The 26350-nt window shown below is 32.7% G+C and overlaps 1 protein-coding gene across 3 annotated transcripts in view; it reads right to left on the reverse strand.

Annotated features, from left to right (window-relative positions):
- EMB2746 (RNA-metabolising metallo-beta-lactamase family protein) overlaps positions 1-5576 on the reverse strand; it is a 40801-nt gene extending 35225 nt beyond the window's left edge. For 2 of the 3 annotated variants that reach the window (XM_086453181.1, XM_086453180.1), the window contains exons 1-3: positions 5250-5576; positions 4551-4779; positions 3924-4047 (exon numbers count right to left, since the gene is read on the reverse strand). In XM_086453181.1, coding sequence (XP_086309307.1) covers positions 3924-4047; positions 4551-4779; positions 5250-5355 — 459 coding nt within the window. In that variant the 5' untranslated portion in view covers positions 5356-5576. Of the gene's footprint in view, positions 1-3923; positions 4048-4550; positions 4780-5249 lie in introns of those variants that run through there. The other variant, XM_086453182.1, reaches the window with a different exon arrangement.
- Positions 5577-26350: the final 20774 nt, after the last annotated feature.

The raw sequence follows: 26350 nt of genomic DNA on the forward strand, positions 1-26350 counted from the left end.
ATAGCAACAAACAATGGATTTAACTTTTCCATTTTTCCATAGATTTTGATTTTCCATGCAATCAAACATACCCTAATTTTATTAGGGTTGGAAAATTAGGAGAAAGAAAGTTACAAAAATTAGGTTTATTTATTTGGTATTTTAGTTTGACAAGGATTCTTGATTTATTTTCTTTGTATAGATTGTATTAGGATTTTTTTATTAAAGAACAATGAAGATTTTGATGAATAAAAATGTGTTTCTTTCATGGAGTGACGTGAGTTCTCCACCATTCTTGGTGTGATTCCAATGTTCTATTTTTTTATCTCTTTCTCTTTTTTTTTCTAATCTTTATTTTTCTTTTTTATTCTTTTGTTTTTCTTGATTTATTTTAGTTTTTTGTTCTTGATTTTCTTGATTCTTGATTCTTGATTCTTGAAACTTACAAACCTCAACCCTTAATCATTTTCCCCATTTTCTTTAACCCTTATTTCATTAATCTCTTTTCCAAGTTTCTAACCCTTAATCTTTTCCTTACCCTACAAAAAGGGAATTATTTTTTTTTAAGACCTCTTGGGGAGGTGGGATTGGGTTTGTAATCATATGGGTAGCACTTGATTGTTTTTTCCCTTTTTTCTCTATCTTGTCTTGTTGTTCCCTTCTGGGGTTTTTGGTCAGCTCGACTGCCCCCTCTCAATAAAGATTTTTTTACCAATCAAAAAACAAAAAGTGTAGTCTTGACAATTCAGATATTTTTACTCACTGATCAAAATATTGAAATAATTAAATGGTTATAATCCGCAATCAATGGTTGGATTATAACTAAGAGATATCATACTGAGCAGTGGTACCTTGGCACTTCCAATTTTAAACTTTTTGTCGTGCCAACATGTCGACACAACATAACACTTTTAAGCACTTCCCATAAATATGGTAGAACCCCGATTTTCCCCAACTTTTCTCTACAATGAATTAACATTAAGACTATTGATTTGATGTAGCAAAAGCATGTGAATCAAAAGATTTGAAAAGAATTAAGAGATTGTGTCCGGTTTTCCCTAACTTTTTCTCTGTGATGAATTAACATTAAGACTATTGATCTAACATAACAGAAGCGTTTGAATCAATAGATTCAAAAGGAATTAGGAAATTATTTTCAATGGAACATACAAAATCAATTTGAATCAATAGATTCAATTAATAAACAAACAATAACTTGAAGAAGACAAAGCAAAGAATTAGAAAATAACTAAGAGACAAAAGATAATTGAATTGATATGTTTTGAATTCATTGAATTTCGTTTTTCAAGCTCCATATATAGATAACTTCATCATAACAACTTATAAACCTTCTCAAATACTAAAAAATAACATTCTAATATAACTATAACATAATAACAACTTTCTAAATTCCATTATAATTCAATTTTGACACATAAAAACAATTTTAATTATAACCTAAATAATAAAAACGAATTTAAATAAAAATAGAAACTAAATAAGAAATAGCACTCCTAAAGTAACTATGAAATAGAAATACTACGAGAACTATAAAATAGAAATCCTGCTAGAACTAGAAAATAAAAATAAATCCTAGTAAAATAAGAAACTACTTAAGACATTGTTGATGGCCTACATCAGGCCCCCTTACTTTTAGAAAACTCGTCCTCGAGTTGTTCTTGAAGGCCCATTTTTTTCTCGTTTTCCATGTGTCTCCCTCTCTAATCCATTTCCAATGATATCCATTCTTCAGACTCACTTTATTGTTGTGGGTTTGCCAGTCTTTAAAAATTGGAAGATGAGTATGCACATGAGGAGGGATGTGAAAACCAACGTCATACGTAGTTTTGGTGAGTTGGCATAGTCACCAAAGTCGTCAACTTTTCAAAAAGTCATGTTTAAATCACGATTTTAAAGACTGGTGATTAAATCTCGATTTAAACAAAAAACGTGATTTAATCGTTATTTTTAAAAGGGTTTTTTAACAAACCATTTATTCTCGTAGTTTAAAATAGGATTTGATGATATAAATGATAACACCACTTAGTAAAAAAAAATAATACGTTCTCCAAACAATATTTCGATTTTTTCCAAATTTTTCTCGATTTTTTTTCATGCCGAACTTTTCCCAAACCTTGACTTGGTGACTATGGTTGAGGGGTGGGATGAGGATCCATTTCATTTCTAAAATCAAAATATATTGCTGAATGTTGATTTTCGGAGGATATTGGGTGTTGGAAAAAATTCTGAAAGGGTGTAATAAGATGGGGAAGGGTATGCAAGTGTTGAACAAGCGTGTAAGAGTATTGTAGAGGTGGGGGGCATAGTCACCAAAGTCTACGACTTATTGAAAAAACCATGATTAAATCGTGACTTTTTTCCTCACTGATTTAATCACGACTTTTTCAATAGTAGGTGACTTTTAAGAACTACACGATTAAATCATGAACAATGCCTAAAATAAGGAGGATGCAAATGAGAATGACATTGATTCGATGTTTTTAATCAGTTAATGAATCCTAATTCGGACTCATGATTGTGATCTTTGTTATATTTTGAATAGTACAAACCTTGAATACGTTGTGAATCAGTGATTACTTGGGAATTCTTGACTTATCGTTCTAGTTTAATATAGAAATCGATGATATAATATGAGAACACCTAATAGAAGGAACGACTACAAAGCCTTAACATTGCTTGATTTTTTTCCGATATTTCTTGATTTTACTGAATTTTTCCCTTGCTAACTTATTCCCAAACCCTGACTTGGTGACTATAGTGGAGGGAAAGGTTGGAGAATGGGGTTATTAGAAGTATTTTGAAGGGATGGTGGTGGAAGATAGATTTTAAGGTCTAAGGAGACATAAGATGCAATTTGGGAGGGTGCGATTTGGATATGATTAAAATCATGTGCAGAATTTGAAAAACTGGTAGATTCGATCTCACTAATTGGTATCCCTAGGATTGAATTTTGAGGGGAATTAAGAGAAGGATGGTGGGAGTCCTTGGGATCTTCATCTCCAAGGTTTTGTTACCTTTCTCCTTCTCAGGGATGTTGAGAACCATGTACTGAACACAGAAATAATTCTAACCTCAAGCCTCTCAAATTGGACTTCAAATTGAGTTTCTAGATAAGATTTTATAACAAAATCACCTTCATCAATCATCTTTTGTGGATCTTAACAAGAGTTCTAATACCACTTGAAATAGCAAAAGCGTGTGAATCAATAAAGTCGAAAGGAATTAAGAGATTATTTTCAATGGAACACACAAAATCAATTTGAATTAATAGATTCAATTGATAAATAAGCAATACTTGAAGAAGATAAAGCAAAGAACTAAAAAGTAACTATGAGATAAATGATAATTAAATTGATATGTTTTGAATTAATTGAATTTCGTTTTTCAAGCTACTTATATATAACTTCATCATAACAACTTATAAACCTTCTAAAATACTAAAAAATAACATTCCAATATAACTATAACATAATACCAACTTTATAAATCTATTATAATTCAATTTGAACACCTAAAAACACTTTTAATTAGAGCCTAAATAATAAAAACGAATTTAGATAAAAATAAAAACTACATAAGAAATAGCACTCCTAAAGTAACTATGAAATAAAAATACTAATAGAACTAGAAAATAGAAATCCTACTATAACTAAAAAATAAAAACAAATCCTAATAGAATCAAAAACTACTTAAGACATTATTGATGTCCTACATCATGATCCTCATGTATCTTAGTAACTTGGGTAGCTATTCAACTAAAGGCTTCTTTCATGCGCCACAAATTACTAGAACACCACATAGAAGATCTATTGCATCTCAAGTTAAAATATGTATGGTCGTGCTGCAATACGTATAGGCATAAATGCATTCTCTATATCTGCTGAATCATAACCATAGTTCAAGAAGCAGGAAAGAAACTTTACCCAAGGCAACGCACCAATGTGATCTTCATGGCCATGTGTAATAACAACTGCTTCAATTTTATGGCTCCATTTTCTAATGAATGTTGTGTCTGGTACAATTTTCTGGACTCCAAGCTCATCATAGCTAATATACACAAATGATTCAAAGCCAACAAATCAAACAAAATGATCAAATAAGGTACAATTCCAGCCAAATATTCAACAGATGCTTTCAATTTGAACAAAGGTGACTATCTCAAATGAAGTTTGTTTTTTTTTTTTAATTGATAGGTAAGCAAGACTTGAACCCATGACCTCAAAGTTATTTTGCAATTTGTCAAACCAACTGAGCTACGGGTCTAAGCCCTATCTCTCATGAACTTATCGTTGTGTTAACTGAATAACTAAACTAAATACCAAAACCAATATTTCTATAGGGAACTAATCACATCCTTTGAAATGAAAATACAACTTTAATAGAAAAAAAAATAAACTAAATAGAAAAAAAAAATAATAATAATAATAATAACTATGTGAAATCCTTGACAAAGCCAACTTCAGGTGGCTAAATAAAGTTCATTCACAACAAGTACAAAATTACAAATGTTATCAGAATATCAAAAGAGAAACAGATTTTACAAAACTCACTCTGGAAACATGATCCCGGCATCTATCAAAATATATCGGTCATAGTTCCCGACAAGCATACAATTCATCCCAATTTCACCCAAACCACCTATTGGGAGAACACGGATTGGAGGACCATTAGATCCTTCGTAGAATTGTTCCATTTTGCGCTGAACAGAGTCCTCCATACTTTTACCAGCTCCTTCTCTTCTTCCAGATTTCTTTCGAGGTATTTTAGACCTCGGGGTACCTATCATTAATTTTATCACAAATATTCATTATGGACATCAACAATTGGAGAAGGAATTAATATAATTGAAACGAGAATTATATAGGAATATAAACACACAAAAAGCATGCTTAATAATTAAAAATAAATAAATGAGAAATAATATTTGGTACTTCTCATAAGAACTAATAACAAAAAATAAATAAATAAACTTAATATAACAAGATTTCAACCCAATTAACAGAATCATCATATAACAATAAATGATATTCTTTTATTATGAAACAAGGCAAGGGTTCAAACTAATTGTTCCAAGCAATATTTGTTTTATGGGTATATCTCCAAATGTAATCTTTCTTTCTTTTCTTTTTTCTTTTTTACATCTTAATGCAATATCTTGGAAGTTCTAACGGTCACTTCGAAAAGCTTGAACAACAACAATATTCTAGAGTGACAGAGTTAAGTAATAATTGAACTAAAGTGAGAAAGACCTGTAATAGCAGGAGCAACGGAGCAAGAAGAGATGAAAAGTTTTCTAGGATTTGATCGACATGAAAGCCAGTACGGATAAGGAGAGAGAGCACTCAAAGAGGCCATTTTATTTTTCTCTGATATCAGCTTCTCAGAATCACTTAAGAGGAACTATAAAACCCTAAAGAAGAAAAACTACAGTTTGAGAGATTCGAAATCCTTAAGAACTCTTTGTTTTGAATTTGAAGGGGTTCGGATAACCCTAGAAATCCAGGCCAAGCACCTGAGTCTTAAAGCGGGAAATGAAGTTTTGTCAAGTGAGAGGCGATATTTGTATGGATGGGAAATATCTTTCTTATCATCGTTTTGAACTTTGAAGGGAGGACCTGTAGGGTTGTCACACGCTTGCAATGAGAAGCACGTGCAAAAGGGAAAATGGGTCGGATCCGGGAACTATTAGTAGGGGTTAGTGCTTAAAATGGGTCGGTTTTGATCCGAAACTGGTTTTATCGGGTTTGGGTCTTGGACTAGATCCAAATCAAAAACGGATTGCATATGGTTTAATGATTGTTAACCCGGCTCAAATTCGGGTTCGATACAAGTATGTTCCATAAATCCAACCCAAATCGGATTGTTATGTTGTTTTTTTTTTTTTTTTTTTTTTATGTTTTTAGTCAAACCCTAGGGTGCATCGATGCATCGATGTGTAATTGAAGAGAGTTGATCTCAATTACGTAGAGAGATAGAGACTTACTCTAACCCCTTGTTGCACTCTCTCTGTATAAGGGGTTAGAGTAAGTCTCTATCTCTCTGCGAAATTGAGATCAAGTCTCTACCTAGTTATAATCTCTTAGTTGCACTCTTCGTATTGTTAAACTTCTTCACATATTGTTTATAAAACTACTGGATTTTATTTTTGATTCAATTTTTTTCTACAAATTTTGTTAGCGTTTTTGAGTACTGGATCTGATTTTATTATGTAGTCCCTACTTTCCTCCCTTAACTTATTCTCTTTCATAGTTTTTTGCTATTATTATTTGAAATTTGCAAAAACAAATATTAGTCAGAATGAACACAATGCTCATCAAAAATCTATCAAAACTTTACAACAAAAAAAGAAGTTCTCCCAAAAAAAAAAAAAAAGTTGATTTGGATCGAATCAATTTCGATTTTGATTTTAACAAATGATCTAAAACGGATATGGGTTACAGTATTAGATTCAAGTCGGATTCGGATATGAATACAGGTCTAAATTGAAAAAAAAAAAACAAAAAACAAATCTGAATATGGATATGCTCATATTTGAGTCGGATCCAACCCATTGTAAGCCCTAGTAGGATTTAGGGTTGCAACCTAAGTGGGTTAGATGGTAATCCTAGGCTCAACCCAAGTAGCATAACCCTCAACCCAAGTTCAACTCAACCTGAGCGTCGGGCCTAAGTTCACTAACCCAAGCTCAACCAAGGCTTGATCTTCTAAAATTGGGTTGAGTTTGAGGTAGCCTGAGATAGGTAATTTTGGGAGCTTTGGTTGGGTTAGGCACATTGAATTTTATATTTTTAAAGAGATACAACATCAAAAACAAAATTACTAGTCCATCATTGAGAGAAGATTTAGACAAACCATACTAAACCAAAATTCACATTAATATTAATTGTGAGAGATAAGATCATCTCCTATCTAGACCGTTGATTTCACACCAATCAACACACATCATGAGGCAAACACATGGCAAAGTGTGGGTGAAATTCTATGTAATTAAGGAAGAATTCTAATTTATGAGGATTTCCTTTTTAGATAATTATTAAATTTTGATAAGGATAAATATGAAAATTGAAATCTATGTATGATTAGGATTTTTTTTCTAGGTTTTAAGATTTTTTTTATGTAAAGAGCTAAAGGCCATTGTAAAAAAAGGGGAGGGAGACCAAGGAGAGGAGATGATGTAACGGAGATTGAATATAGTGGAATGACTTCCTGAGCTCATGGATGTAGGCACATTTACCGAATAACGTTTTTGAATTCTTTATGTTTTCCATGATTTTCAATTATTTTATGGGTTTAATGGTGAGATCTTGATTCAACTCAAAATCTCGAAGTGTATCAAAAATACACATCTACAATTGGCGTCGTCCATGAGAATTAGATCAAAAAACCACTTTTAACGATCGGGGTGATTTCAATCGGAGTGGGGGTTGTTGTGCTCATTTTAAGTAATTAAAAAAATCAATTGGCGGGTTGAATTGGTGATAAATAAGGGATTAAAGGGCACCTCATTGATTTTTTTAACGAAAAACATCAAAGAATCGCAGGTGATCTATGATTTAATTGGATCACAATGATAGTGATTGTCAATTAGTTATGATCGATTTAAAACATCCATGACAGATGTGTTCTCTACTAAGAGAAAATTCATGTGTTGGGGCAAGATTCAATGCCTATTGCGGTGAATATCCAATGTTCTTGGATGAGGGTACAAAGGAAGTCATTAATGGCGGTTTCATGTGTTGGCTGTTTGTATGTTAAGAGACATAGAAAGAAGGGGATAAAGAATAAACATGTAAACCAAGGAAGATTGTACGATAAGCCTATTGGGTTAGGCTACATGGGGAGGAAACATCCACAAGTAGGTTACATACTTATAAGGCAACTCTTGTTGTACTAGTTCAAGTTTAAGTAAGGTGGAGGGATGCTAACGTTAAGTCCTCAATAATTTGGGTCGATAACTTAAGGTAAACTTGGTAGACCGAAATAATTCTCAGATATTTCCCATATTTATATTTACTTGTCTTATATAAAATATGGTAGCAGTGAAGCATGATTCTTAATTGTGACACATGCACATACAATAGGAGATATAAAAAAGGTAGATTTGTAGCCTATACATCATTCTTATGTCTAGGGACACCCTCAAGGACATGTAATAATTAAAAGGTAAAGGTTTTAGAGGGTGTGTAATATGTGCTCAGCAATGCTCTGTTTGGAAAAGTTATATGTAAAGTTGTTTATGCTAGATTAAATTACTAAAATTGAAAGAAAGTTATTGTTATTGTTGTTGTTATTGTTGAAACAATTTGCTGAATTAAGTATATTATTTGACAACATGCTGGCTAATTATACTGTCAAGATGTTGAACTTTTGGTAATCTATTGTTTAGAATTTATTGAATGAAATTAAAAATAATATGAAAAAGATAGATTATTTATCTGATATAAGTAATAATATGTTAACAATAAGTATACACATAGGATTTATATTAAAAAATAAAAAATAAAATTCAATTTCATTTTTTCTGTACTATTATACTTAATGTCTATCAAATAAATAATAAATAATTAAATAAAAGTTTACATCATTTTGTATATATGGCATTATAAATTTGCTGAGCAATCTCATTTCACACAATATTCATAACAACAATCAATTCGTCATCAACCTTATTTGGTGTCGTATTAGATGCGCATCCTCTATCAATTTCAATATTTTCATCCTCATATTGTGTAAACTAGTTCTTTCAATAACTAATTGTTGTTGGATAAAATTATGTAAGGCCATGCACACACATACAATATGTGTCTGAGTTACAAAAGAATATGAAATCATCCGTTTCAAAATCGAGAATTGTTTCTTCAGTACACTGAAATAACGTTCAATAACATTTCTACATAAAGAGTGATAATAATTGAACCGCTCCTCCTTTATTATTTACTTATTTTCTTTACGAAAATCATGTATGTGATACCGTGTATTACGATATGATGTAAGATATCTTTGCATATTTTGGTAACCTGCATCAACCATGTAATATTTTTTTTAATAAATTTAAATTAACTTAATGGGTATAAAAAATATCAAAAATAAGAAAATAAAATAATATTTCATTACCAATAGGAGGATGTGGGAAATTCAAACTCGAATAATTAAACGTAGATTGAAAAACTCGCCAATCGTATGTTAAACCTTCCCATCCAACTAAAATAAAAGTGAATTATATGTCAAATAAACAAATAGTCAAGACATTCTGTGAATATTCGATCTTTCTTCCTGATCGAAATGGTATTTGTTTATCAAATGGTATAACTACAAATATATTAGTCTCATCGATTGCACCCACGAAATCCTATTTCATTTAAAAGTAAACATTAAACAAATATTATGTTATTGATTATATTAATTCAAATATTAAATAATTAATTATATTAAATCATGAAAAATGTCATCGATCTGCTAATATTTTTGGTGGTGTAACGCTGAAGTTAGGTGCTTTTAACAAGTGATGAAAATATTGGCTTATCGTTTCACCAGAATATTGGAATCTATCCTAATTATTTTCTATTCATAATATTATGCTTAACTGTATAAAAAATTATAATTTGTTCTTTAACTTTCACCACTCTACTATCTTGAAGCAATCATCTATCTTTCATAAAATAATATAATCTATTGTAGATGTACTTATCTAAACGAAATTATCGTAGAAAGACACTGGATTGTTTGAATCAAGTATTTCTCTAACATATAAATCACAAGAAAGTAGTGAAGTCTGACATGGTTGCTTCATGCTTCGATTCCTTGTATAGTAGTAATGTCATAGTAAAATAAAAAAGAATTTTTTTTATTCTAACATCCATATGTTATTGCATATATGCAAGTCACATGATTATAAACATATAACAATTCATAATCATTAAATCATATATAATTTAAATGAAAAATAAAAAGTTAAACACAAACATTTTTACCAATCATAATATAAAACTATTAAGTAAAAAATGCATGTAGAAATGTAATAAACTAAAGTAATGTCTTTTAACAATTATGGTAATAAAAAAATAAAAAATAATATCACTATTCTATTATAGCATTTAAGAAATTGTAATCATAAATCTATCATATCCTCAGAAGATTGCTCATCACGAAATCCTATGAGCCTCTTCAAATTTTATTTTAATATACTCCGATGCAGACATGTAGTTAATATCCATCAATCCAACGAAAATCTCCCTATTAAAAGATTCTTTGAACAATTTGTCAACTAAAAGTATTTATATTAGTCCACATTGATCAATGTTATGGAAAGTACTCAATAGGTTGATGCATGAGATAATAGAAGTGTCTTTGTTTGCGTTCTACGTTATTTCTTATTTTTTCAAATATGTCTCTATACTATCAGCCATCATATAAAAAATTATATGGACTTTAACATCACTCATTTTTGCACTTATTTTCGTATTTACACTTGTAATAAAAGAGGGGTCAAACTCACTCGATCTCTTATGACGTCTTCTATGTATTTTTTCAATAGATTTTTCAACTTGATCAATTGAAATATTTGGTGTTGACCCTTTATTTACATCATCAATATCTACATCCAAATCATCAAAAGAAATACGACTATCTTGTATGATTGAAGAAGAAGTCTTGTTTGAGGTCATACAATGTTTTTCAGTTGCAATGGTCTCATCAAATATTTGGTCTACTTCATCTTCGTACTCTAGTGCCTTATATCGAAATTGATTGAAATGTTTACTTAACTGATAAAAAATATAAAATATAATTAGAAAAAAAATAAATTTAACTAACTCATTTAACTTCAATTATCATATGAAAATTAAAAAAAAAATACCAAAACATATGACTTTCATTATCATCAGTTGCTTCAAAGGATCCTGTATTTATATCACATCCTAATCCAGATTTCATCCTAAGATTCGTCCATGTTTTTCATCTATCATTCGCGTAATCCCAATGATGCTTGTATTAACTTTTGGTGTAAGATTTTTTTGACTTTTCTTCAAATATAATTATAAAATAATCATATCATTTTGAGGCTAGACCCCAACATCCTTTATCATATTTTTAAATTACTTCAACATAACATTTCACCCAAATTTTATATATCACTAAATCCCAATATGCCTTTTATTGATGGTTGACTAGACATTATCTTGATAAAAACTACAAAAATAAAATTTAAATTTTAAAAACAAGTAATAAATTAATCCACCTACAAATGTGTTTATGCATCAACCTGATTCTTTAGACTATGTCATATGATATATTATTGAATCACAGAATTATCATATGATTTGCAATTTAGGATCTACAATCCACCCCAATGTGTACTCAAAAGTTGTTTCTTACTTTACTTATTACAATTTGATTGGCACCCCAACTTTTATTTATTACACCCCAATTTTTTAAATTATTTATCACAGCCAATTAAAAATTAAAATGCATTCATCTAACATTACAAAAGGTAATCTCAACACTACGATACATTATAACACTAGTTGATAGAAGTTCTGTACACTTATCTTTAGGCTTATAAAATTTTAAATCTAAAAAAATATAAATCTAGTAAAAAAAGATTAAGCTTCTATTGACACTTTAACTTTTACTTATTATAAAATTTATTTACAATTATATTTAGACTCATATAAAATTTTAAATCAATAAAAAATATAAATTTAGCCAAAAAAATAAAAAAAAATGATTAAGATTCTATTGGCACCCAACTTTTATTTATTACACCCCATTAATTTATTTTCTTTATTTTTAATTAGGTCTAATAAGTAAAAGTTGGCGGGGTGCAAATAACATCTCTTAAAATTTAAGGTTTTGATGATGAAAGCTAAACCATGGAGGTTAAGAGGAAATTTTCAATTAAACACATAAATTTGAGATTTATTTTACCCATTGAATTTAGGAGAAAATCAAATCAATTGAAAAATCAATCCAAAATTTAGAAAAAAAAACATAGAAGTTAAGAGGAAATTTGTAATTAACACATAAATATGAGATTTTACCTATTGGTTTTAAGGGAAAATCAAATCAATTGAAATATCAATCTAAATTTAAAAAAAAGAAAGGAAAAATCTGATTATACAATTGTTATTAATTTGAAGAAGAAAAAAAAAAAAAAGAATAAGAAGCACTCACCTAAGGAAAACAAAGTAAAAAAATCTATGAGGGATTCGATAAGAGAGAATACCAAAAAGATCTTAAAAATTGAATATGTTGTGTGTCTTTTGCGGAGGTTAGTTGAAGTGTTGGTAGTTGAAAGATTCAACTGATATTTCTGAGAGAGTCGGCAACCAAAAAGAGTCTTAAATGATTTTAAACACTTAAGTTCCAAAAAATGAATGTGTTCCACACAATTTTAGCCTTCACATTATTGGAAATGTTATAATAATTAGTTCTAGTTTGACTTATATCAGTTTATTTATATTCTTTTTTTGTAAGGGTATTTATGTCCATTTCCTTATTATGGGTTATAAATATATACCAAGCTCTCATTATGAGACTTAATTTTTTTCTTCTAAAATTCTTCTTGGTATTAGAGCCAAAGAAAAATCCAATGCAACTCCTCTTCGTTCCTCCTCCTCCCTTCTTCCTTCTCTCACTAATCCCACTACACTTAAACCCCAATCACCTAACAGTAGCCTCATCCAAAATTTCTCCCCTTTGGGGGCCCTTTTCTTCTTTTTGATTCATGTTCTCTTAATTACATGTTACAATAGAGATTTGCGCTGTGATTTTTTTACCCTACATTAGGGTTTCTCTTTGTGATCAACCCTTGAGCTGTTGAGTGCATCAATCAACCCTAAAATGCCCAATCTAACTTGCAATTAGCCTTCAGGCTCATATACTTCCTTGCAATAGCAGTAGCAGGCCATCTATATGTCTAAATCTGACTTGCAATCAACCTCCAGGCTCATACAATTCCTTGCGACAATAGCAACAGGTCATCTACATGTTTGAATTTGCCTTGCGATCAACGTCCAAGCTCATACAATTTCTTGCGACAACAACAGTAGACCTTTACAGGTTTGAATCTCACTTGCGATCAACCTACTAGTTCTACACTTCCCCGCAACAATAGCAGTAGGGCCTTACCTGTGTTGCATCAAATCTACTTAGCCCATACGACTTGCGATAACAACATACAGCAGCAGCCAGCTATTGTGTACACTTCGATCAGTCCTACAATGCCTAAACTACTTTACGACATCAACATATATTTGTTGGTTGCTTTGTGATCAACCCTACATGTTCTAAAGTGCTTTGCGACAATAGTAGCTAGGTCTTAGGTGCCTTACAATCAGTCTATATGATCTAAACTGCCTTGCGACAGCAGCACACAATTATTAGGTGCTTAACGATCAGTCCTACAACACTTCTAAGGTTGTGTGAAGACATGCGACATCAACATGGATTGTTTATGTAACCTACGACATCTTTACTTTGGTTGGTTTAACCTCACGACAGTAGCAGAGGTTGTTTCTGGTGTTGTCGACAACAATCAATAGGATTATCTAGCCTTTGATAGTACTAATATGTGAAATCTTCTTTCAATCCAAAGTTTCTTCCTGTTCATAGTGTGCAATGACAACAACTCACGAGACTAAGGACTCTACCACAACTTGGGGTTAATTTATCAGTCTAGTGTATAACCAATGCCCCACTAAATGGTGGTAACTTTCAGAGCTGGTTCCGGTCTATGCGACTTTATTTGGGTAGTAGAGGAAAATCTAGTTGGCTGTCAGGCATCATTCATAAGCCACCCCTCACTGATCCTAAATTTGAACAATGAGAAATCGATAATTGCACAATTCTTGGATGGTTATTTAATTCTATGGAGTAACGTATCTACATTATGTTTATATATCATGAAACTATCTCTTCTTCGTGGTCAGCTCTTACTTAGACATATGCACATGCTCGAAATGACTCGAGGATTTATGAACTTTACTGGGATATTACTCAGGTTACCCAAGAAAATCAGAGTGTTGCAGATTACTTTAGATTCTTTCAGTCCCGTTGGGAGGAGCTTTTGTAGTATGAATCTATAGTTGAATTATCTACAGAGGCAGTCGGATATGTGGTCAAGATGATTGCTTGATATCAGACATACCAGTTCCTCATGGGTCTACACCCTGAGTTTGAGGCACTATGGACTCAAATCCTTAATACAACTCCTCTACCTTCATTATTTAAGACATTTGCAACTAATGATAACGATGAGCGTCGTCGTCGTCGTGTAATTCCCTCACAGACTCAGCTTCTGTCATTATCTCTACTCCAAATACAGATCAATTGGCTTTTGCGACCAATTTGGGTTTTTCTAACTCTCGTACTCAAGGATCTGGGAATTGAGGCTGTGGGAGCCTTGGATGTGGTAAAGGAAGTAGTCTTACGTGTAGTCACTGTGGGTAGATTATCCATGAGAAGGCCCATTGCTTTCAACTCTATCCCCACTTGTTGAGATCTTCTAGGGAACATCCTGAAAGCACCCTCAATCCACGGGGTGTGCAGATTCACTTTTAATTTTGAGGTTTGGGAGTCGTCACCTAGTTATTACGGTCTAGGAACCGAGTATTGACTCAAAATTGATAAAAACAACTAATCTACAAAAAGAAATTAAGTCCAGGGATCACATTATGAGGTTGGAAGGTGTTAGGCACCAATCTCGCCCGGCAAACGCCGGTCTCTACTATTTCCCAAAAAAAAAACTACATTACTAAAAGACCTAAAACAAATAAATAAAATAAATAGAAGAAAAATGTACCTAGACGTTCACGATGATTTGTTCTCTTAGATCTGGTGTAGAGATTCCTTGTTTCTTTTCCATCACTGAATTTACTTTTGATCTCCAAGATGAAGTATCTACTTCCTAGATTTGAGTATTTTCTAATTTTTTTAATAGATTTCTAGGTATTTTTGAAGGGTCTCTAGGTGTTTTTTGAGCAAAAGTTAGGGTTTGGATGATAGGTAAGGGGTTAGGGCTTCAAAATCAGGATTTTGGGAAGGCTAGGGAGTCTTTTTGACATACTTTTTCTAGGATTTTCTTTGACCTACGAAATTAGGTTGTGGAGGCTCTATATTTATAGAGTTTTTTGGAAGAATTAGGGTTTGACTAAGTCTCCTTTTAGATAAGATAAATTAGGGTTTTGACTTTAGTTATATGAGATTGACTTGGTTTTTTTAGATTAGGATTTTAATTAGGGTTTTGACTTTAATATTATGAGATTGACTTGGTCTTTTTAGATTAGGGTTTTGACTTAAATCTTATGAGATTGACTTAGTTTCTTTAGATTGGGATTTTAATTAGGGTTTTGACTTAAGTCTTATAAGATTGACTTAGTTTCTTCACATTAAGTTTTAATTAGGATTTTGACTTAAGTCTTATGAGATTGACTTGTTTTAGATTTTTAAATTAATTTTATTAAGGTCTGACTTTATGTTAATTAATATTTTATTCATTAATTTCAAAATTAAAATTTTTAAAAATTAAAAAATTACTGTTTTGCCCCCGAAGAGAACTTTTGCGTTTAAAGTCGATTTTTGATGTTCCAGGATGTTTTGGAATCGATTTTTTGTAAGGAATTCAATGGGATTATGGATTTGTGTCACTTATAAAATTTTTTGACTTGAAATGATTGTCAACTCTTATGAGGGGTATTTTCATAATTTTATCGAATTTGGTGGAAATTGGTGAAATAGTTTATTTGATTTTATTTTATTATTTTATGTGTTCGAATAGGTTTTCCTAAGCATAAGGGGGCTCTAAGGAGTTTTGATATTAAGGGTATTTTGGTAATTTGGTCATTTTTTAATGATTTTTATTGTAAAACTTTTTTTTTGTCTGTAAAATGATGATTTCTATGTTTTTGGGATTATATTTTCCTAGCGTAGCATAGTTTCTACCGTTTTGTTAGTTTGAGATACCTCATCCGAATTTCTGAAATATATCTAGTAATAAAATAAAATATTGGAATAATCATCCATCGTTGGGAATCATCGCGATCGAGTTGACAAGTTGATTAATCAGGTAAGTGCAAAAATGGGGTGTCTACACATCCCTATACTGCTGTTGTGGAATCTAACTCCGTTGATCATGCTTCCCTTGGAACTATTGATTTGCAACATCTTTAGACACAAATTACAGCTATTGTATGGGATCAACTCCAAGCTCAAACTCCCTCATCTTTGATAGTTGCATCTATTACTACTCCTTCATGTACTTTTTTTGCATTTCATGCCACTTAATCTGGTTCTGTTCTTCTAACCTGGGTCATTGATTCTAGTGCCTCTAATCATATAATCGGTGAGTCCAATCATTTTATTTCTTTCATTTTTTATGTTACTCATAAGGAGGTCACCTTGCTAATGAGTCTCATACCCCTATTCATAGTAAGGGTATTACTATCTCATTATCTCCTGGTTTTCCTCTTAATTCTGTTCTTCATGTTCCACACTTATTTCTTAACCTTATATTTGTGAGTGGTATTACAAAATCTTTTAATTGTTCTGTAATATTTTTCCTACTCACTATGTCTTTCAGGACCTGACTTCGAGGAGGATTTTTGACAATGGGTATGAGAGGAATGGGTTGTACCAGTTTGAAGCTCCACCTACTGCTGCCCCTACTTCCGTGCTCCCACTCATTAGGAATCATACTTTTTATTTCCAGGCTTTAAACTTATGACATGCTCGCTTAGGACATGTTAATTTTCAACACTTATGTTCATTATTTCCTACTTTAAAAAAATCATGTAGTGGACATAAATTTTAGTGCTCTGTGTGTGAGCTTTCTAAACACATACGTACCTTTTATATTTCTCCCATGCATAGATTTAATGTTATTTTTATTTGGTTCATTTTGATGTGTGGGTGTGGGGGCCTTTCCCTGTTACTGTCTTTCATGGTCATAAATATTATGGTACATTTATTGATGACTATTCTCATTGTACTTGGGTTTATTTAATGCATTCTCACTCTGAGGTATTCCCTATTTTTGTTAGTTTCCTTAAAATGATTCAAACTCAATACAACATTACAGTCAAATCTCTTAAAATAAATAATAATGGGGAATATATTTCTAATGGGTTTTGGTCCCATCTCCATGAGGGTGGTATATTTCATCAGTTAACTTTCCCATACACTTCGAAGCAAAACGGGGTGGCGGAACGTAAGAATCGTCTGTTATCTTCTGCGAGGGATGCATGTTCCCAGGTCATATTGGAATATGATAGTTATTACTACTGCTTTCCTCTTAAATCGTGTTCTTAACCACACCTTAGGGGGATAAGTGCATCTTCATGTTCTTTGACCTGATAACACTCTTTTCCCTATTACACAGAGAGTTTTTTAGTGTACCTATTTTGTTCAGGATAGAATTCCCCATCACACCAAACTAGATGACAAAGCTACTCGTTGTGTTTTCTTGGGTTACTCATCTATGTCAAAGGGGTATCGGTGCTATGATCTCCTCTTTCATTATATTATTCATTCCCTAAATGACACATTTTTTAAAAATGTTTCATATTTTCATGCTTCTTCTTCTTTACATGACTCTTTTCCTTTGCAAGATTCTTCTCTTATAGTGCAAACATCTCCAATTTTCTCTCTATCTTCATCGTCGCTGTCATTGCAGGTTTACTTTTGACGCCCTCCCCCCTCTTAAATGTTGCCAACCTCTCCTTAGACTCAGCTATACCCCCTTCTACATTTACTCATATTCCTTCTATTTCTAATTCTCACTTATCTATTGCACTTCGCAAAGGTAAGCGAATGTGTGTTACTGATCACCTTTTCTCCTAGTTTGTTTCCTATCAGGGTCTTTCTCCTTCCTATCGAGCCTATCTTACAACCACAGACTCTATTAGGGTTCCTCGGTCTATATCTAAGACTTTACGTGGCCTATGTGGACTAGAGCTATGATTATTGAGATGGTTACGTTATAGAAGAATCACACTTAGGAACTTGTTTCTCTTCTTTCTAGGGAGTGCACTGTTGGTTGTAAATGGGTTTTCATAGTCAAGTATCTCACAGATGGTACTATTAATCACTACAAGGCTCACCTCGTCACTAAGGGATTTACACAAACTCTAGGAAAAAACTTTTGAGCCACATTTACCCTTGTAGCCAAATTGTCTATTGTTCGTCTTCTTATCTCTTCAGCGGCCTGTCATTCATGACTTCTTCACCAGTTTGATGTGAAGAATACTTTTCTAAATGGTAATCTGATAGAAGTCATTTATATGGACCACCTCTTGGGTTTTTTCTTCAATGGGAGTATTCTATGAAAGTATGTCGCCTTCTCAAATATCTGTATAGCCTAAAATAGTATTCGCGAGCCTGGTTCCAACAATTGTTTGAGGTCATACTTGCTTTATTTGATGAGGAGTAGATGACCACAATACCATTATCTTGGTTTATGTGGATAATATTATAGTAACTGGAGATGATGCACAGTGGATTGATAGGGTTAAGAGGCAATAGGGTAGTGTTTTTGAAATTAAGGACTTAGGTCCCCTTAAGTACTTTTTGGGGTTAAAGGTAGCCCGCTCACACCGTGGAATTTCGTTATCTCAACATAAATACACATTGGATCTTCTTTAGAACACTGATATGCTTGGTTGTCGTCCTGCCTCTTCCCTAATAGATCATAATCATCGTTTTCATACTGAATCTAGGGGAACTTTTATTTGATCTTTAATCTTACTAGAGACTTGTAGGTCGTTGGATTTATTTGACTAACACTAGACCGAATTTGACCTTAGTGGTTAGTTTAGTCAGTTAGTTTATGCATGCTCTACATACCTCTCATCTTGATACCGTGTATCGTATCCTTTGTTATTTGAGGTCTCGTCCTGGTCTAGGCATATTTTATTCGTTTACTGTTCAGCCACATCTGTCATGTTTCATTGATGCTGATTGTGCGGGTTCTTTTACAGATAGGAGATCTACATTTGGTTTCTATACTTTCTATGATGGTAATCTTATCTTGTGGAAAAGTAAGAAATAGAATGTGGTTTCTCGTTCCTCTGTTGAAGTTGAGTATCGTGTTATGACCCTTGGCACATGTGAACTTTTTTGGCTTAGATCTTTGTTGACAGAGTTGGGATTTCCTATCATTGGTTTCTCCCTTCTGTTCTGTGACAACAAGTCTGCTATCATGCTTGCATCTAACTCAGTCCTTCATGAAAGGACTAAGTACATCAAGGTTGATGTTTACTTTCTCAGGGAAAAAGTTCGATCCGGTGCACTTGAGACAATTTTTGTTTCTTCTTCAGATTAACTGGCTAATATGCTTGTGAAGTCTATTAGACCTTCTGTTACTAACTCTCATTTTGTCAAGTTGGGTGTAGTTGATATATTTGCCCCAACTTGAGGGGGAGTATTGGAAATATTAGAATAGTTAGTTCTAATTTGACTTATATCAGTTTATTTCTATTCTTTCTTTGTAAGGGCATTTATGTCCATTCCCTTATTATGAATTATAAATATATACCAAGCTTTCATTATGAAACTTGATTTTTCTCTTCTAAAATTCTTCTCACATGACTTTTCCAAATGCATTACAAGTACTTATCTTTTTTGCCTCCTCCTCGTGTAAGGATAGTCTAACTAATTGTACTTTCTATGACGTGCTTTTATGGATGCAAATATCGTAAGGTAAGATAAAATGGGTTAGAATTGATGCATGGCCCATATATCATATTTAATGAATGGAAATCCTTTGTTTCTATTTATAAAGGATGGACATGAAAAGCCTCACTAGAATTTGGTGTTTGACATACAGATCAAATGTTTGATATGGGTTGTAATCCTTTGAGGGTAAAAAGAGAAAAAAATGGGAATTAGATGTGTGACGCCCCGCCGAACGCTTACACAAAACCCAAGGTCAAATCTTAAGGTACAAGATGGTACCTCGAAATTTTGACATGGCTCCCTCTGTTTATGTTAGCGTTTCACGGAACTTGAAAACCCGATAAACCAAAATCCAACAAATCCTGTATATAACATATGCTAAAAATATATACGGTGCGGAAGATGGTAAATTTTGAACAACATAAAGTTAGGTCAAAGTGCACAAAAGATAAAAATATACAGGATTACAAAAATTTAACCTCACATTAATAGGGCCTAAGCTCTCAATCCAAAAATTATATATACCTCCTAGGACAAACAGGCTCCTAGGGGAAGTAGTCATAGTGTTCACCAGGTAGTGGACTCTGGTCGTCGATTTGACCAACCAGATGCTCCTCGACTGATGGCTCAACACTCGCCTCACTAACTATATGTTCTGCAACTAAAAAAAATGGAAGGAAAGGGTGAGTAACAATGGTTACGCAGTAGGTCTACAAATAATTTCTACTAATAACATCACCTAACGTGATTGAGTAATCATACTGAATCCTTTCAAAATATACAAGTTTTACAAATGAAACTACGATTAACTGATACATATAGCCAGGAATAAGCAACTAACTAGTTTAAAATTCTACATAGCATCAGTCATCCATACTCATTATACATTTTCATTCTTATGTAAATATATTTGACAAGATTGAAATAGTAGACATGCTTTTTAGTTTATAATCTGAAATATAATAATAGATACATATTACACAATGGTGGAGTATGGGAATTAGAGAGTTGGGATTTACAACTGGATCGCTCCTAGTCAAGACATGATGTTACAACATAAATATGACTTTTAGTTCTTGATTTTGGGGCTGGTCGCTGTGCTTACCACACTGGTGACCATTTATCTGGCTCAAGCGGGCCGATTGATGTAATTATAAGCAATAGGTCTCTTTTCAATGTGTTAGAATGTTCGACTACTACTATATTGTTAGTGATCACTGACTAATTATCTTCATCGATGCCTATCAAGCGTGCATGTGATTCCCAAAGTAAACAACTCCATTTATATATGACCACCTTTACAATACACGTTCACTAGTAAAGATAGAAAGAAATGGACTTGGATTCTAGTTGTGACTTCACTTTCATACGCGTCTCATACCACGTATGAGCTTGGTGATCCTTATCGTACATCTCCGGATAATACACCACTCTAGATGATATGACATACTATCCCTTTAAGCATTCATAGACTCTTTAATAACTCACAAAATAGCTACGCATATATATATATATATATATATATATATATATATATATATATATATATATATATATATATAATATATATATATATATATATATATATATATATATATATTATTTTTCTTTCAAAATAAAAGATGAAATTAACATAACAAGGTTGTGAATGGATATCATGTTCCTACTATGCAACAATGGCCCCTCGGCCTAAAATAAATAACAGAACTCAGCGCCTCAGCGCTAATAGAATTTAAATAAATATGTAACCATTCATTATCCCTGGATATCCCTTCACTAAGCTATAGATAGGTGATTTTCAATCATGATTATCACTTTTACGAAAGATTGGAATCGTCACCATTTATATTTGAAAAAAGGTGTAAATGGTCACTCGATGTTCATTTTTAGAAAAATTGTCATTTTGACGTTTAGTGACTCTCGTAGATAAGATACCAATATAACATTGATATCGGAGTAAACGGTTCAATTGGAGAAAATGGAAGGTGTTAGGCACCCTTTTCTCCCCACCAAGTGGTGGTCAACTTGGTTATTTTGATTAAAAAATTATGAATAAAATAAAGTACCACGTGTCGATAACTTGTACCATAAATAGGGATTTACTATTGGCTTTAGCTCGTAAGGATCATCTCATCGAAGGAGATGATTCTAATATACATTAGCCTTAGAAATTATATTTTTGAAAAGTGTTGATTTTGGTTACGGATCCATTCTCATGAGTTGAGAAGAATCCGAATGTCGGTTGCCACAAAACGATTTGAGGGTTTTAAAACAATTTTATTTTTGAAGATGGTTACAACCCCTATACTTTCAATCGAATCGAAGTCTGATCTACTGGATATAGGGGAGGGGGAACATCACATCTTAGAAGTTTTCTAAAAGAAAACTTGAAAGGAAGTGAGAGGGGAGGTTGAAGGGGGAAATGGAGAGGGGAGAGAGAGGGGGTATGTCCCACCTTGAAGCCTTAATGTCATTCTTCTTTTCTTCCTTCTTCTTTTTCTATGTCTTCTTATTTGAGTTCTTAGTAAAATATGACTATGTATTTTAGAGTAATGTGAGAAGATTGAGAGTGAAGTAGACGAGAGTAGAGAATATAGATGAGTTGAAAGTATATTCTTTTTTTTTGTAAGACTTGGTGGGAGAATTAGTCACCATTTTTGAAAAGAGGAGAGGGGTATTTATATATGTTTAGTGGTTATTTTAAGGATATAGTAGGGTGAATTATTGGGAGAGTAGAGAATGGCATAGGTTTTGAAGGTAGGGAATATAAAATTTAGAGTGGAGAGGAGGGTAGTTGTCTAATGAAGGTAAATGGGTAGTGTTTTGATCCAAATGATTTAGATCTTACCCAATCTATTTGGGTGGAGTGTTTGGTGAGGTGAGATGATGGGTGTTTAAGAGGGTAGTTGATTGATTGAGTGGTGTTCGGTTTAAGAAAATGGAGGGTGTAAGAGGGGTGGTTGATTAGATTTTGGGAGGATGAGGGAGATGGTGACATGTGACAAGATGTGTGGAGATTAAGAGTTTAGATGAATTGATGGGAATTGAGTATTTGATTTGAGATGAGGGATGTAAGTTTAAGTTGTAGAGATAGGTTTGTAGGGAATGATAATGGTAGGTTAGGGGGAGGTATGGGTTTGTAAGAATGATGATGGTGGTTAGAGGGAGGTATGAGTTTGTAGGGAATGACGATGGTAGGTTTAAGGGAGGGAGATGGATTGATGTGAGTAGATAGATTTTTTTAGAGAAAAACTGATGGGTTGATTTGTTGTAGATGATATTTAGAGAAAAGGTGACGGGTTGATGTGTGGGTAGATGATATTTAGAGAAAAGATGATATGATAGGTAGTGGGATGAGGGAGGTGAGATGGGGTGATGACATGTGTCACATTTGATGATTAAGAGAGTAATTGGTTGATATGGATAATGGTTTGTGGGTTAAGGTTATAGATTGTGGATATGGTTTGATATGGATAATAGTTTATGGGCTTTGGTGGGATGGGTTTGGGTTTTAGGAAGAATTTTAGGTTATTTGGAATTGGTTATGGGTTTTTGAGGGTGGGTAGATTTTAGGGTTTAGTTGATGTGAGATTAAATTTAGGTTAGGTGGGTAAGGTGAGAAAATGTACTTTTGAGAGTTGAGTGTTCATGGGCTTTAAACGGGCTTAGGATTTTTTCGAATTCAGAGGTGGAGTGGTGAGGGTTATGGAAGGTGGTGAGTATCCCAAGTCTCATTTTATATTTATTTATCTTTTTAGGGGTTTTAAGAATCATTGGATTGATCAAAATGCCACGTGTTGGCAAATTACGCTTTTTAGGCCCGTTGGCGACTTTTATTGAAAAATTCGTATTTTTGATTTGGGAACGGAGCGGTGAAGGCAGGGGTACACCTAATCTTTTTTGGTGGGCCCACTAGACCCATATGGGGTCTTAGGGCCCCTCAATTTTGATCAAATGCTATATTTTAGTGATTCGGGTTTTTGAGGCCCGTTGGCCAATTTTTATTGAAAAACTACTAATTTTGGGTCCTTTCGAGTAGGGGCCCCGTTCAAATTGGAGTGTCTACACAACCTACACACAACATACAATGAAAAATGCAAACATCACCCCTTGGGTGTGATTCTGACATTTTACCATTTCATTTCTTTCCCATTCTTCGGCGTTTTCATTTATCAACTTTTCAAACTAAAACCTTTCTTTTCCAATCTTTCAACTTCACTTTGATTATTCAATCGAAAAATTATCAAATTTTTGTTAAAATGGGGTCCCAATAGGTACGCGAAGGCAACCTGCCAAAATTTGAAAATATGATGAAAATTTGGCTAAGTGTTAGAAACTCATTTTTTCAAAATTCTCAAAATTAAAAATGGATATTTGGAAATGAAAGCCTTAAGCACGAGATTCAACACCATATAATTTTTATGGCCTAATTCAAAGTAACGTGAAATATATTAACTTTTGAAAATTTGTCGAAAACATCGAGATTTACGTTTTATTTTTCAAACCAAAATTCGAATTTTGATCCTTTGAGATTTGGATCTTGAAACCATCTCCATTATTTTGAAATGGGGGGTAAGACCTTAATTTCATTAAAGAATTTAAATTAATTAGAAAGTAAAACTTAAATGTTCTTAATGAAATAAAGGGTGAAAAACCATGTACAAGTCATGAGGAGGGCAGTCCAAAAGTCAGAGTCAGTTTTGGTAAAATTCTGTAGGAAGCTATTGGTGGCAGAAACATGATTTTGTCAGTGGCACCGATAGAATGGCTTTTGGCAGGTGTCGGTGGAACCGACAGCAGTGAACAATTTCGCGAAATTTGGGTTTTTCGATCATTTTTTCAGATTTTTCTTCCGTTTCTCGAACCGTTCGACCTGCCCACGAATTTAACATTTAAACTTGATAAAATACATCAAATCTTTAATTTTAATCATGAATTGAAATTTAAACAAAAGATTTGTATGATTTACAAATATCACACATATTTGATAAAAGTTCTTAAATGCATATTTTGAAATCTAAAGGTTACTACTTGAAAATGCCCTCGATTCGCGGGGTGTACGGATCCACTTTTGATTTTTGAGGTTTGGGAGTCGCCACCTAGTTATTACGGTCTAGGAACTGAGCATTGACTCAAGATGGATAAAAATAACTAATTTACAAAAAGAAACTAAGTTCGGGGATCACGTTATGCGGTTGAAAGGTGTTAGGCACCAACCCTGCCCGGCAAACGCCGATCTCTACTATTTTCCAAATAAAACTACATTGCTAAATAAACCTAAAAATCAATAAAAAAGAAATAAAAAATAGTTATCTAGCGGATTGCGACGGTTCCCTCAATACTAGCGGAGTGTATCCTTATATGAATTTCCCTACTATTCCTTCGTCACTGGATTTACTTTCGATCTCCAAATTGAGGTATCTCCCTCCTAGATCTAAGTGTTTTCTGTATTTTTTTGAAGGATTTCTGAATATTTTTAAAAGATTTCTAAATGTTTTTTGAGTAAAAATTAGGGTTTTGATGATAGATAGGGAGTTAGGACTTCAAAATTATGGTTTGGGGAAGGTTAGGAGGACTTTTTGACCTACTTTTTCTAGGGTTTATTTTGACATGTGAAATTAGGTTGCGGATGCACTTTATTTATAGAGTTTTTTTTGGTAGAGTTAATGTTTGATTAGGTTTCTTTTAGATTATGGTAAATTAGGATTTTGACTTAAGTCTTATGATATTGACTTGGTTTATTTAGATTAGGATTTTGACTTTAGTCTTATGAGATTGACTTGGTCTTTTTAGATTAGGGTTTTGATTAAGTCTTATAAGATTGACTTGGTTCCTTTAGATTAAGGTTTTGACTTAAGTCTTATGAGATTGTCTTGGTTTCTTTAGATTAGGGTTTTGACTTAAGTTTTATGAAATTGACTTGGTTTCTTTAGATTAGGGTTTTGACTTAAGTCTTATGAGATTGTCTTGGTCCTTTAGATTAGGGTTTTGACTTAAGTTTTATGAAATTGACTTGGTTTCTTTAGATTAGGGTTTTGACTTAAGTTTTATGAAATTGACTTGGTTTCTTTAGATTAGGGTTTTGACTTAAGTCTTATGAGATTGTCTTGGTCCTTTAGATTAGGGTTTTAACAAGGGTTTTGACTTAAGTTTTATGAAATTGACTTGGTTTCTTTAGATTAGGGTTTTAACAAGGGTTTTGACTTAAGTTTTATGAAATTGACTTGGTTTCTTTAGATTAGGGTTTTGACTTAAGTCTTATGAGATTGTCTTGGTCCTTTAGATTAGGGTTTTAACAAGGGTTTTGACTTAAGTCTTATGAGATTGTCTTGGTCCTTTAGATTAGGGTTTTGACTTAAGTTTTATGAAATTGACTTGGTTTCTTTAGATTAGGGTTTTGACTTAAGTCTTATGAGATTGTCTTGGTCCTTTAGATTAGGGTTTTAACAAGGGTTTTGACTTAAGTCTTATGAGATTGACTTGGTTTACATTTTTAAACTAATTTTATTAAGGTTTTACTTTACGTTAATTAATATTTTATTTATTAATTTTAATATTTTTAATTAAAAAAATTATAAAATTATCATTTTGCCCTTGGAGAGGACTTTTTGCGTTTCAAGTCAGTTTTTGATGTTCTAGGATGTTTTAGAATCGATTTTTCGTAAGGAATTCAATAAGATTA

Source organism: Akebia trifoliata, chromosome 9 (genome assembly GCF_017979445.1).
Source record: "Akebia trifoliata isolate Shusen 1 chromosome 9, ASM1797944v1, whole genome shotgun sequence".
Classification (NCBI taxonomy): domain Eukaryota; kingdom Viridiplantae; phylum Streptophyta; class Magnoliopsida; order Ranunculales; family Lardizabalaceae; genus Akebia; species Akebia trifoliata.